The following is a 13,644-nucleotide window of genomic DNA, read 5'->3' as shown; positions in this document are numbered from 1 at the left end:
CTACCCGGATGACGTTCAGAGGCCTCATATTGGATTGTAAGTTTTGGTTAGTATCAAATGACATCAAAAGCAAAATAGGGATTCCACATAAATGCCCATGCATTTGTGATGGTTAGCAATGAGATCGTAAATTATCTCAATGCTAACCAGTGAGTATATTCGTCAACATAGCATTGGCATATAGAATAGCAGTGGCCCTTAACAAATAGTCAAAAGATAATAGAATTGTAAAACAGAAGTGTGCAGATGCTAGAAACAGCACCGACCGCACAGACAGCGTATCTCCAGCAAAAGCGTCCGTAAGAAAGGCTAAACAGTTTGGGGTCCTGGGATTAGTTTGGGACATGCTTGTGTGTGGTTGTATCACATAAACCAGGTCTGTTACAGGGCTCGTCTCTCATCTCGTTCCGCCTCGCGATGTTTCGTTTCCTGTCCACGTCACACGGAGACTGAACTGGCGAAACATGGCGGAGCGCAGGAGACACAAGAAGCGAATTCAGGTAAAAAAAGATAATAATCCACATAAAGCCACAAGAAATACATTTAAAATACAAACTATCAATAGCAGGAAGAGCTCATGGGCTACAGAGTTAGTAAGAATTCAATTTGAGAACTGGAACTAACACTGTTTATTTATTTATTTCTGTGTTATAACGAGAGACTGGAGGCGGGGACAGTAAAGACCTGAATTTTTTTTGCAGGAAGTAATTTGGCAATGCTGTATTGACGAATATACTCATTTTGGTGTTTGATCAGACAGAAGGCACTGACAAATAAACGTAGACGTTAAGCTGGACTGACTTTTCTGGATTCCTGGTTCTGGGGCACTGTTTGTGCTCGGATGCGTTTGATGTTGCCTGTCGCCAGTGAATCTGAGCAGCACATTGATTTAAAGGGGGTACCACTCTGCTACTGACCAGATGTGTTGGCACTTTTTGCTTCAGAAATAAAAATACAAGTAAATGCCTAAACCTATTGAAAAAGCCAAGCCCAGTCTTACCTTTTTGCACCAGCTCTAGCATTAGAAAGTGAAGCGCTTAACATACATAAACAAATCAGCCTATTTTGATAAGTGTGCTGAAAATGACATATTTGCATAGCAGCAGCAGTTACGTGTCATTTTCAGTGTGCAGACAAACATCTGTAAATCATAGACACAGCTTGTAGATGTATTTTAATATGACATGCTTCCAGTAACTACTAATCATGTGTTTTAACGTTAGCTTTATTATCTAAAAACACAATAGCATCCGTGTTACATTAAATTTGATAATAGACCTGCATATTATCGCAGTGTCTGTCGGCGATATTTTGTATGCAAAACCCAATGTTTAATCTCAGTTGCAAGCTTGACAGGACTCCTCAGCATTAAGGGAACTATAGGAATCGCTACAGTAATATCAGATGCCCCATGAGGACGCAATTTGGGAAGATTAAGCTCCCTTTTGGCACTTGTTGTATATGTGTTGCATCTTCCCTAGTTGTCTGTTTACCACACTTTTTAATGTTTGTGTGAATGTCGACACTGTGGTATATATTTAACTTGTGCATGCAGACAATAGTTACAGTTCATGTCTTTTACTTAAATCCACATCCCCTACCCGTGAAATCAGTTGGAATATGTGTCTGTAAGGGAGAGAGAGAGAGAGTTTCCTATGAGTTATTCCCCTGTATTGAATTATATTGGCTAAATAAGCCATGATGTCTATCTTAAAACAACAACAACAACGTGTACATGTAAATATATATGTAAACCAGGTATTTACATGGAAATGTATTTGATGTATCTAATCAATTTCGATAAATAGATAATGAATATTCAGACTATTTTCTAACTGGATTCAGAACCTGTGTATTGTCTTGAATTTATTAAAAATGCAGCACATGTTGGATTGGATTCATCTTTTTAATTCTGTCATGTGATAAAGCAAGTCAGTATCTGTTAAGTTAATTGCCATACAATGAATATGTGTCATTCAGAGGAAGAAGGGAGTCAAGTTTTGTTTGCCACTAAGGACATCGAAGGATTGGAGACTTGTGGGTTGTTTCATTTTGTATGCCCCAGGTATTGTTGCTACATACAGATTACTGAACAAAATGCAGCTGGTGTCCTGCCTTCACTTTAATTGGCTGCTGATCATTTGTGAACTGTTACATGATTATCTTTTGCAAGAGGATTGATAGACATTTGAAAAGGGAGACCGGGTACATTAATATGATGATGGGTCGGAGCCTTCTGCAATTGCTTCTCACTAAGGCTACCTGACAGATAATCCCATGAGTTTTAGAAAGGCTGAGGTTTTGGTATTTGACTGTGCCTTCCAGAATGCTGTAGGTTGTAATTTCTGTGACATTTTTCAAGTTAAGCTGTTCGTGCACTCTTTCCCTCTCACTTGGCAGTCTTATGTAAGGATAATATAGGTAGAGGGGAAAGTTTTATTGAGCATCATGTTGCAATCCTGGTGCCTGTCTGTCTGTTAATTAACTAGCTATGTGGCAGCAGGGTTGATGTCAATTATGTTTTCTTTGGTTGGTATTGTGTATTCCTCAGGATAGCATGGGTATATGAAGTCTAACGCTGGTAACTTCATATTACAATTTGTTAGAGCTTAAGTAGTTGGTCAGACTAATTATTTTAATGTCTATACCATGTCTTTTTGTTTTTTACACGGATCTTATTAAAAACTCCTACTGAACAAGGCTGTCTTATATACAGGACATTATTTTACCTGCTCTGTGTTTAACATGGAACTCTCCCACTTTAATTTAATTTCATGGGCCACATCAACCCACTGCACCTACCTAATAGGGCAGAAGACACAAAAATAGAACAGACAATTGTGTCCCATTAAGAATACATTGGATGCAAATGAAAGCTGAAAATGACATTCATATGTCAATGTGGTATTATAGGCGTAGATACGAGATGTCCATTGCAGAGCAGTTTGATCAATGTATGTTTTTTACAAGCCATATGCTGCTTTAAAATGGCAATGGACTAAATGGAAACAATTTAAAAATAATCTTGGCACATTTTTCTGTATGCATGTTCCGTGAATAAGGTAACAATCACATAATACCCTGGTATTACATACATCCCAGCTGTAGGAAGTGGCACTCGCATATATGTACGGGGGTAATGTATTGATGTATATCATTCCATACTGTAAAGACAGGTTATTTGCTTGGTGGGCAAACTGCCCACTCCAGTGTAAATTGATGTTAGTCAAAGTGGAAAGTAAGAAAAGATCCATTGATTCCATAGTACTTTTGACCATATGAGATGTCCTTTTTACACTGCCAGCATATACCATAAAACTGGAGGGAAAAAGGGCTAATTAAAAGTTAATAGGGTTTAATGTCTTTTTAAACAATGTTTTTGTGTTGGTTTTTCCAATAGTAAAAATAATAATCTAAAAAGAAAACTCCTGTTTGTTACAGGAGGTGGGTGAGCCCACCAAGGAGGAGAAGGCTGTTGCCAAGTATCTGCGATTCAACTGCCCCACCAAATCCACCAACATGATGGGTCATAGAGTGGAGTACTTCATAGGTATATGTTCAGCTGTCATAGTCCCCAACTAAGCCTACATTACTTGTTCTTAAGAGTCATTTCAATCTACTGAGTTTTGATATGATTTTATATGTATTTCATAGTGTAGCACTTCACTGTATCTTCTGCATGACTCCCTGCTGTTGGTTTTTATTGTTTACAATGCTCACTAAATCAATAAGTTCTGAAAACACTTTCTGAAAGCTAATATTTAAGAGTTGTACTAAGGAATATTAATTTTCTTCATGCTTTGCTTTATTACCCACTGGCAAACTACTCACACAGGTGAGTGACACTTCTCAGTATCACATAATTTTAATATATGGGACCAGATTATTAATGTTTTTTGTTAAAAGAAATTAAGAATATATTTGATTATACTAAATTTTATTTGTAAGTCTTTTTCCCCAACAATACATCAGCCTTGAGTCACAGTGACACTTCTGCTAAAGTCAAAATACACACTCCATTACACTGCGATTGATTTGTATATAATTGGCAATTTTTTAATCTGACCTTGAGAACTGTTGTATTTCATAATATCATTTCAGAAATGACATTAGCCCAAAACTGTTAGAAAATAATTGAAGAAATAACCAAGAACCAGGGAAAAACCTACAGTAAAATTCCTACAGTCAGACATGAAATATTAAGAAAACATGACTGATGCACATTTAATTACTCTAACATTATTAGGTAGACCAGGTTTTAGACCACATTTTATATAATTGGTGCACACCGCACAATATTAATCTGCTAATTGGAAAACATTCTAGCAGCACAATTATATTGAAGGGTAACTTATGTTTTATTGGCATTCAGAGATGTGACAAACATTTAATTTTATTGTAACACATATGTACAATTCCAAAGCAGATGGCCCCATATTAAAATTAGGTAAAATGTATTTAAATGAATGCTTGAGCTTGTGCACAAACATTCTTAGAGGCCTTGCATTAGGTTGCACTGGTACATCTCTCTCCACATAAATTCTTCTGTTATCTGTACTTCACTGTGATAACAGATGTTAGATTAGTAAATTAGCAATTCATCAAAATCCACCTCACCACAAACTAACCATCTTGTATATTTTTTACCTGTAGCTCCATCACTGCAGAATTAATCAATCATTGTTATTTATGGACAGATAGGATTTATAGTTGATCCTTGTGTGTTATCTTTGTATTTCATTCTTCAGCTTTGAAAGCAGTGGACTGTCTTCTGGATTCCAAGTGGGCAAAAGCAAAGAAAGGAGAAGAAGCATTGTTCACTACCAGAGAGTCTGTGGTTGATTACTGCAACAGGTACTGGCTCTGCCGGGGAGTGTGTGGTTTATTAGATCATTAAGCATGTCACTGTTTTAGGTAATTAAACCCTCAACAGCACGTTAAATAAAGCCCCTACAGAATTAGTTGCAACACAAACAAATGGCAATTACAGGTCTGTCCAACTCACTTTGTAAATGATTTACTATGACTGGTACAATCAATCAGATGTATTTTGCAGTTTTATCAAGAATGCAAATGGAACCGGACTTGTGCCAAAGTTGTGGGCTGCAGAGGGGTTAACATTACCTTCAATTATGCAATTACAGAAAAGAATAAATAGAAATGAATATTGCTTTTCACAGAAGAAACCGTTTAGTACATTAACAGGACTTGAAAATGTCTGCGTTTCCCAGGGCTCTACTTTTGGAACAGCTTCCACTGTGTGAGCGAGCGTCCTGAGGTGGCCTCATACAGACCCTGCATTGTGTGCAGGAAGGCATGTGTCTGACTCAGTGTCTGTGCTGGGAGAGAGGGTCAGTGTGTAATGGCTGGGCTGCTTAGAGTGTGCCCAGTTCAATGCATTCACTTACTACCTCCTAGATCTACTGAAATATTTTTCTTTTTCTTGGCTATTTACCCTATTTGCTTGTTTTATCTTTTAAAATGTCTCAATTGCAATGGTGATTCAACTGCACCGACCCCCACCAGCCTATATACCTTAACCCCTTCTTCTCTCCTCCCAGACTTCTGAAGAAACAATTTTTCCATCGAGCTTTGAAAGTGATGAAGAAGAAACCAGAAAAGGAAATCAAGAGAGAGAAAGAGAAGGAGAAAGAGAAGGAAAAACCCAAGAGTGACAGTGGAAAGGAGGAGGACAAGAAGAGCAAGAAGGAGAAAGAGAAGAAAAAGGAAGCTGAGGCTACAGACACCAAGAAGGAGAAAAGTGTAAGAAGGGATTTGTTTTCATGGTGCATGAGAGGAAGTAAAAAAAAAAAAAAAAAAAAAAAAAAATCACCTGGTTAGAATGTGCACTTATAGTCATAATTGACTTAGACTGGGATTTTCTGGTGCACGACTGCTCCTGCCTGGGTTGATTGGCTCTGTCCGGTGCCTTACCAAGGTGTCTGTCAGCTCTAGAGGGTTATGCATTAGTGCTCCATACAGCGTAAAAAGCAGATAGTCTTTACAGGTACATTTAATAAGCTGTGTCTGTTTGCATCTCTCCTGTGGCAATACGAGAGTCATAAATCAGCATAGTTAATTAAAATCACAAATTGGAAACATTCAATGATAAGTCCATTTCCTTTATTATTGAGCTATACAGAAACATTTGCATCACGTCCTGTTACGTTTACCTTTTTAATCAAATCTACAGTTGATTGACATACTGGCATACACACTGACATATTTGGAATTCCTTGTTTCTCTGTCCAGCTGTTTAATACTGTGTATCTTATGTTTTTAATAGTTATAGTGGAAACACAGTCTAAATCCATGCATCTCTTTAGGATGAAAGTCCTGGAACGCCAAAGAAGAAAAAAGAGACTAAGAAAAAATTCAAACTGGAGCCACATGATGAGCAGTTGTTTTTGGATGGTAGTGAGGTCAGTTATTTAAAAGTATCATACCGTTGGCAGTGCCACATTTTCCAGTTTTATAACTATACCATTCTGCAATTAGACCTTGAATGCCCTCTTATTGCATAATCATTTTAGATAATAAGCAAGCAAGTAAGTCAAGGAAGCTGACAAAATATCATTCTGACACTGGGCTAAATTCGTGTCAGCATTAATTGCATGTCTCTAGATCACTCCTGAACTCCATTGTAGGGTGCATTATGAATATATTAGTATTTGAAGATAGACAAAAGCCTAATCAGTATTCCATATTATTTCCAAAGGTCATTTAGAATGACCGCTACTTGCTTATTAAATTAATACATTTCATATCTTGTCAGACTGCCATAAATGTTATAGATATAAAGTGAAAAGAAAAACACACTAAATAATAGGAGATATGCTCACGTGCCTGTTTTTTACTTGCACACCTCCGTGTTAATAGATGTACTTTGTCATTGTTGATAACCACTTATTTATTCTCTCTGCAGGTATATGTTTGGATTTATGACCCAGTTCACTTTAAAACATTTGCCATGGGCCTGATATTAGGTTGGTGTTTAGTTTATACAAACTTTCTTCAGATGGTAATTAGATCATATAGTGATCCAAAGGGAATATTTAAAAAGATCATAGATTTTAGAAGTGTGCTGCATATTTTATTTTCACAGTAAAAGGGTGTTTGGGACTTTGTTTTTAGTTTTTATGACTGCTATTCAGTAAATTGTTTATAATGTATTTTATATAATTGGCACATAAAAATAATTCTAAATGAGCCAAATCTAAGTTCTCTAGAAAAAGGGGGGCAGCGGTAACTGTAAAATTGCAAATAAAGATGAGCGGGCTTTTTCAGGGCTGTGTCCATCAATTTAACATCTGAATACAGTCCTCCCTACTTAATTGGAGCTTGAAAGCAAAATCCCTGCTTTATAGTGAGTTCTTATTAATTCATAGTTTTCTATAGAAAGTGTTAATCAACTCTGCAAGAGGAAATTGAAAATCCTCTCTATTGAAACTAGTCAAGCATTCATTATCCAAGATTAAGGTTAACAGATGAGGGATTGCCTATGTGAGGATGCTTAAGACATTCACCATGGTGCTAGTTTTAATAGAAAATGTTACACTCAGCAAGTCTCATATGTTATTGACAGAAAAGTCAAGTTATCTACCTGATAGAAGCTGTAGAAGATAGATGCATCTATGTTGATGTCTGTAATGTATGTATAAAGATGGTGGTTTGTGATGAATCTGCCTTTATTTGCATTCAAACTTTTGTGTTATTTTGTGATAGTGATCGCAGTGATCGCAGCCACCCTGTTCCCGTTATGGCCAGCTGAAATGCGCGTTGGCGTGTACTATCTGAGTGTTGCAGCTGGATGCTTTGTTGCCAGTATCCTTATGCTTGCAGTTGGTAAGTAGCCTGATCTGTTCTCTTCACAAGCAAAATCTATCACACAAGAAGCTCTGAACACTGCAGTTTATTATTTATGAACTTATTTATTTGTCCTTTTCTCGTCTCCAGCTCGGTGTATTCTGTTCCTGATCATTTGGGTGGTTACTGGTGGGCGCCATCACTTCTGGTTCCTCCCCAACTTGACTGCTGATGTGGGATTCATTGACTCCTTCAGGCCTCTCTACACCCATGAGTACACTGGCCCTCGCTCGGACTCTAAGAAGGCTGTGGTGGACAAGGCGGACACAGCCGAGCCTTTGCCGACCGCCACGGTGGCAGTGAAGGGCCAGAAGTCCGACAGTGAGGAGAAGTCCGACGGCGAGAAGAAGGAAGGAGAGGAGGAGGACGGTAAGGCAGCCATCAGCTCGGCAGCAGAGGGCTCAGGGGCGGAGAGGCAGTCGGACACGGACAGCGACCGGCGGGAGGACGAGGGATCTCAGCACAGCAACGGCAACGACTTTGAGATGATCACGAGGGAGGAGCTGGAGCAGCACACGGAGGAAGAGGAGGAGGAGGAGGAGGAGGAGGAGGAGGGCGAGTATGAGGAAGAGGACGAGGATGAAGACGAGTCAAAGCCTTTACACAAAAAAACTTAAAAAAATTTAAACAGAAAAAAAAAAAACTTCTGCTCTCCACATGGACTGCTGCTTCTACCATGCAGAAGAGAGAAGCTTGTCTATGTTGGTTGATCTTCCGATTTATGTTGAAACACACCTGGCAATTATATCTGAAAAGATACCGCAAAGACACACAAAAAATAGTTATAATAAACAAAATCAGCCTTATTGTTATTCTGAATCCCTCCCTCTGTCAAATGACTCACACAATTTGAAGATTTACACTTTCCCCTTGGATAAACTGTTTTTGTTTTGTTTTTGTTTTTTCCTTGCTCTCTCAGTTCTGTTGTGGTGTCTTTGTTATTCAAACAGTTCCTGTTTTAAGAAACTTCTGAAGCTGTCAGCGTAATAGCTGTCTCGATTTAAGTATTCTGATGTCTTGAATATGTTTTTGTAACCTTATAAAATATATATGTGTATTACCATCGTCTTGTTTGGGCCCCCCATAGAATATATGCAAAGTTATATTTCTGTGTGTGTATAATTGAAAGAGTAGAAATAAGCGGATTCGATTTGATTTGAGGTATTGGAGTAGAAACGTTTTGACACACCAAAGCAATTGGCTAATTGATGCTTAAACATGTGTATTGTACATGGGCACGCACTAGGAAATTCCAGGCTTCTATTGAAATTGCATTTACTTTTCTGAAACAATACATTTTGTTTTAAGAATGGTTAATGATTAGGGAGTTTAGAGACATTTTCTAAGGGGGCTCTCTAATGTAAATGCAGAATTCAAGAGTATGAAGAAATAGTACAGTAATGATATATACATTATGCAAATGAGTGACCTGTGTAATAGACAAAGTGACCTGGCATGCATCACTCAATAATGGTTAATTAGAATACACAACAGTAACTGATGGATTCCTATTGTGAATCCCCAGCCACTCTAGACCCACTGTGCAAAAGTCAGATACTATCAAATAAAAAAAAATAAAACTGCCTGCTCTAAAAGTGCTATAAATGTTTCACTCTGAATTACTTCATGCTAGAACAGTGCCTAACACTGAGTAGGCTATGTAACGGTTAGCCATGTGTATGTTTCTGTCTGTGGACCTTAAACATTTTAACAGTGCTATGTACAATGTTGCATTCCAGTTTAATGAAGAATGTATGAAGAAAGATCAATTTAACCCCCCCTACCCAATAACAATATTGTAGTCCTTTGTTTCTCATGGTCTTGATAGACTACTGTATTAAAAAATACAGAAAAAAGGGCCAACTTTATAATCACCTGGGTTGTAGCAACCATAAACATTGTAGTTATGTATAATGGTTCGAAAAAATCTGCTTATTTGAGAACTCTCTTTCTCCCCTGTATTTTCTAATTAAGACCAACGATGTTAGATTGTTTTTGTTGGTCACCAACATAGAAAATCTGAATTCTCTTCAGTGAATTCTGTCCGTTGCCCCATTGCCACATGCAGCTGGCCGATGTTTGGATCAAACTTGGAGTAAAAAAACGCTATAGCCGTAATGGGGGTGTAGGAGCTTGTGTGCTCTACTCAGTCCTATTGTGTTTTAGTTACTCTGTTGGGATGTCTTAATCTTAAGAATCTCTTTCCATGGTAACCTTGCCATGTACCAGGTAAGTCCACATTTTTATTTCCATTGCTTACTTGAATTAAACATGGAAAGAGAACATTAAAAGTAATACAACCCTTTGGAGGAAGAGTGTTTATTTTACATACAGAATGACCCCAACATTGCTAAAGCAGTCTATGTGGCACTTCACTCATCTCATCACTGTCGAAAAATAGGACGGGGTGCATGTTTTTTCTCTGTTTTTTTTCTGCAAAGTAAAATGTTTTCCATCTTATCATGTGCATCACAGGTAGTTCCTGGTGTAATTAATTTAATGCAAAACTGTGCCAAACACCAGAAGTTATTTTGATATCAAATTAAAAGAAGCTATAAATGATATTGGACAATCTTGTGTGTACACTTGATAGTAGCTTAATATCATATCGAGTACTAAACACCACAGCAAACTAAATTCATTTTACAGTTGCAGTAATTCTTGGTACACAAAAGCATTCCTGTCCTGCATTGACTGAAACGTTTCTTAAACTGCAGTTATTTTTTCAAATTGTCTAGAATTATAAAAACCTATTCATATATATATATTTTTTTTCATGAAGACTTTAGTGCTTCTCTCCTGACACTTAGTGGCGTCTGTTGATTTTTGACATTGTAAAATGTAAAAAGGTTGTAAAGAGTTTTCATCACAGTGTACTATGTAACATTTTAAAGTAGATTTAAAAAATATATACATCTGAAATGGGGATTACAGTCCATGTAGACTTCAGATCATTACAGCGTATGACAGTTTTATTTTGAAAATATTGTTTTAAGTCAATTAAGGCAAAAATGTTAGGGCATGACTATGTTTTCCATTGAAAATATTTCTGTCAAACACCCATGACCCTTATGTGAAGCAACTATTTGTTTATACACAGTTACATTAGTGTCATTATGTTGATTTATTTTCATTGGATACCATTTTTAAACCTCCCTCTGAAAATCAAGAAATTAAATTAAATTAAAACAGTGGTTTAGAAGTGCTTGTAACTTTTAGACATCTGGTATTGAAATAACATTGTAAAAGGCATAGAGAATTGTAGTTTAGTTTCTTCATATTCCATAATTTGATATCCAGTGCTTCTTCATAAGGTTTATATGAAATGTGTGGACAATAATTGTGTAGCTGGTTTATAACAGCTGGTAAAAATTGCAAGTAGTGTATACATCCTTATTATGAATTTCATAGCACCTGTTTTTTAATTAAACCTTTTCAAATACTAATTTATTTAAAAGAAAAATGTTTAATTTCTTGTTTAATGTGTGTCCATGGACCGTACTCTAACACACTTTTGTCAAATCAAATGTATTGTATACTGAACCTTTTTTTCTTGATTTACATGGTCAGATTTTTGTCTCGTTTAATACAGCTGGTTGGTAAGCAGAAATCATCCACAATGTAACTGTGAATTGGTCTTGGTAGTGCCAACTCCTGTCATTCAACTTGGCAGTGTTCTTTTGCGATTGTATCCACCTTTGTCTATAATATTTGATGCCTTCAGTGTAAAAATAACAAAATAATCCCACTTGCATACTGTCAAATATTATTGTGTAATCCTTAACTTGGTGGCTGTTGTGTTAGTGAAAGAGGAAAGAATTGCTTTCCCCCCTTAAAATGCTCACCAAACAAGAGATCTGGATACTTCTAAGCCAACCCTCCTGCAAAACGTAACACTTACACTTTGTTTTCCCTCATTGGCTTGTTACTCCAATTTATTTTCCAAAGTGTAACTCTTCAGAGAGGACCATGCCATCTGTAGTTACAACTGCACAGAAAGTAGCATAGTTTTCTATACTTTTTTCCCTGAACAAGACATGCATTTTCTGTGTTTCCATCTGTCTTTCTAAAAGAAAGATTTGCCAGTAGCTGTATTGTAGATATTGGCAGGTACATTACTTCAAAATCTCAAATTGTATTTGAGTGTTGCACAGTATCAGTATGTTGTATATTGTAGTATATATGCTGCTTCACTTCACACATTTCAGACGAAAGACTATCCCTTACCTTTTTGGCAATTTTAACTTCCTTAACCACTTAGTTGTCCATATTTGGATTGATATAATTTAAAGGATTGTCTTTGCAGTTACTGGAATATAATATAAATAAATAATGTCTATCTGAAAGTATATCTGTATCCTTTTATTGCAATAAATATATAGAAAGCAATAGTGTTTTTTGTTTGTTTGTTTTTTAAGTATGCATGTACATAAATATTCACATGTATACATATACCTGTATGTATGTATGTGTGTGTGTGTATGTATGCTGGGATGACGTGGGTTGGGACACAAGACAACCTTTTTCAATATATATTGAATATAGCTGGAAAGGTCCAACAAACCTCATATCCTACAATGACGCTTTGCACTTGCTCCCAATGATCCACACTATTTCAAAGTTCATAAATTGTATATATAAATATATATTTAATGGGAACACCCCACAAGAGCTGCAGTTTTGAAGATGCTCTGACCCAGTCATCTAGCCATCACAATTTGGCCCTTGTCAAAGTCGCTCAGATCCTTACGCTTGCCCATTTTTCCTGAATCACTGAAAGCTATTAATCTCCAATCATCCAAAATGTCATACTGTATAACTGTCCACACCTAAAATGAAAATTCAAAAATGATAAAAAAAACATACATAAAAAACTATAAAACCTTAGATCTAACAGTTGGGCATAATTGTGTGAATGTTTACATTAATGTATACAAATATTGCAAAGATTCTTAATTTAATTTAATTTTTACACGAAAAAAACCTTTGTCCCTATATTGGGATTTCTTCCAATGTCATTCCAGACAACAGACATTCAGGAGCATTTTTACATCAGATTGCATTTTGCTAGCCATGTGACAGGACATTGCATCGTTCAGAAGGTCATGAAGGACCCCCAGGCTGTGCAGAAAGTTTAGTAAGTCTATCCTAAAATGTTGATAATTTGACCTTTTCGATCACTGGTGCACTTGGGTACATAATTCTGTGTCATACTGGACAACACTTAAAAAGCATTAAAATCATTTTAAAAACAAAATAGATTTCATGTGAAAGATGACATTGAATACCTGTAGGTCAAATTAATAAATTTACATAAGTAGTCAAGTAATTGCCTGATTCATAAATTAATACTTGTATTTTGTCATACTGGAAAACGATTTTGTCATACCAGAAAACGATTACTTTCTGTTTTCCAACAATGTGACTTGTTATCCGGAGTGACTTGCTAATCATTTTATTAGGAGTTTTTAGGAGTATTTATAATTAGGAGTATTTCGATTTCACTTCTGATTATTTACTGTTAATTCAAAACAATTGACACATTTAGTGTCTCTCACTCTCGGTTAAATACAGAATGAGTGTTTCTGTACATATTTGTTGCGGAGATAATCTTTAGATAACATTCCATACGAAACCTCACAGTATGTCATTCCGAGTAACAATATCATTCAAGTAGAATATCACATATTTTTCTTCTAAAAATACATGTCAGTGTCCTTGAGTTAAGGATACAATAATAATTATATATTTTTTTACTAGATAGCATTTTCAGACTTT

General features: G+C 36.4%; 1 protein-coding gene across 1 annotated transcript; it reads left to right on the top strand.

Moving 5' to 3' along the window:
• Positions 1–395: 395 nt before the first annotated feature.
• On the top strand, positions 396–12,255 carry sec62 (SEC62 homolog, preprotein translocation factor). The gene is made up of 8 exons (XM_066708945.1): positions 396–500; positions 3,442–3,550; positions 4,749–4,854; positions 5,562–5,763; positions 6,327–6,422; positions 6,926–6,986; positions 7,726–7,845; positions 7,957–12,255. The coding sequence occupies exons 1-8, from the start codon at positions 465–467 to the stop codon at positions 8,481–8,483; spliced, it is 1,257 nt and encodes a 418-aa protein (XP_066565042.1). The 5' UTR covers positions 396–464; the 3' UTR covers positions 8,484–12,255.
• Positions 12,256–13,644: the final 1,389 nt, after the last annotated feature.

This window comes from Amia ocellicauda, chromosome 7, assembly GCF_036373705.1.
Source record: "Amia ocellicauda isolate fAmiCal2 chromosome 7, fAmiCal2.hap1, whole genome shotgun sequence".
NCBI classification, from domain to species: domain Eukaryota; kingdom Metazoa; phylum Chordata; class Actinopteri; order Amiiformes; family Amiidae; genus Amia; species Amia ocellicauda.
The sequence above is the reverse complement of the archived record's forward strand: the minus strand, read 5'-3'. Positions and strand labels throughout refer to the sequence as shown.

Bases quoted from the DNA above. Each gene is read 5' to 3' on its own strand.
- sec62 (XM_066708945.1), top strand. From the start codon at position 465: ATGGCGGAGCGCAGGAGACACAAGAAGCGAATTCAG. The intron at 501-3,441 runs GTAAAAAAAGAT...TGTTTGTTACAG, and splicing joins GACACAAGAAGCGAATTCAG to GAGGTGGGTGAGCCCACCAA. The intron at 6,987-7,725 runs GTTGGTGTTTAG...ATTTTGTGATAG, and splicing joins TGCCATGGGCCTGATATTAG to TGATCGCAGTGATCGCAGCC.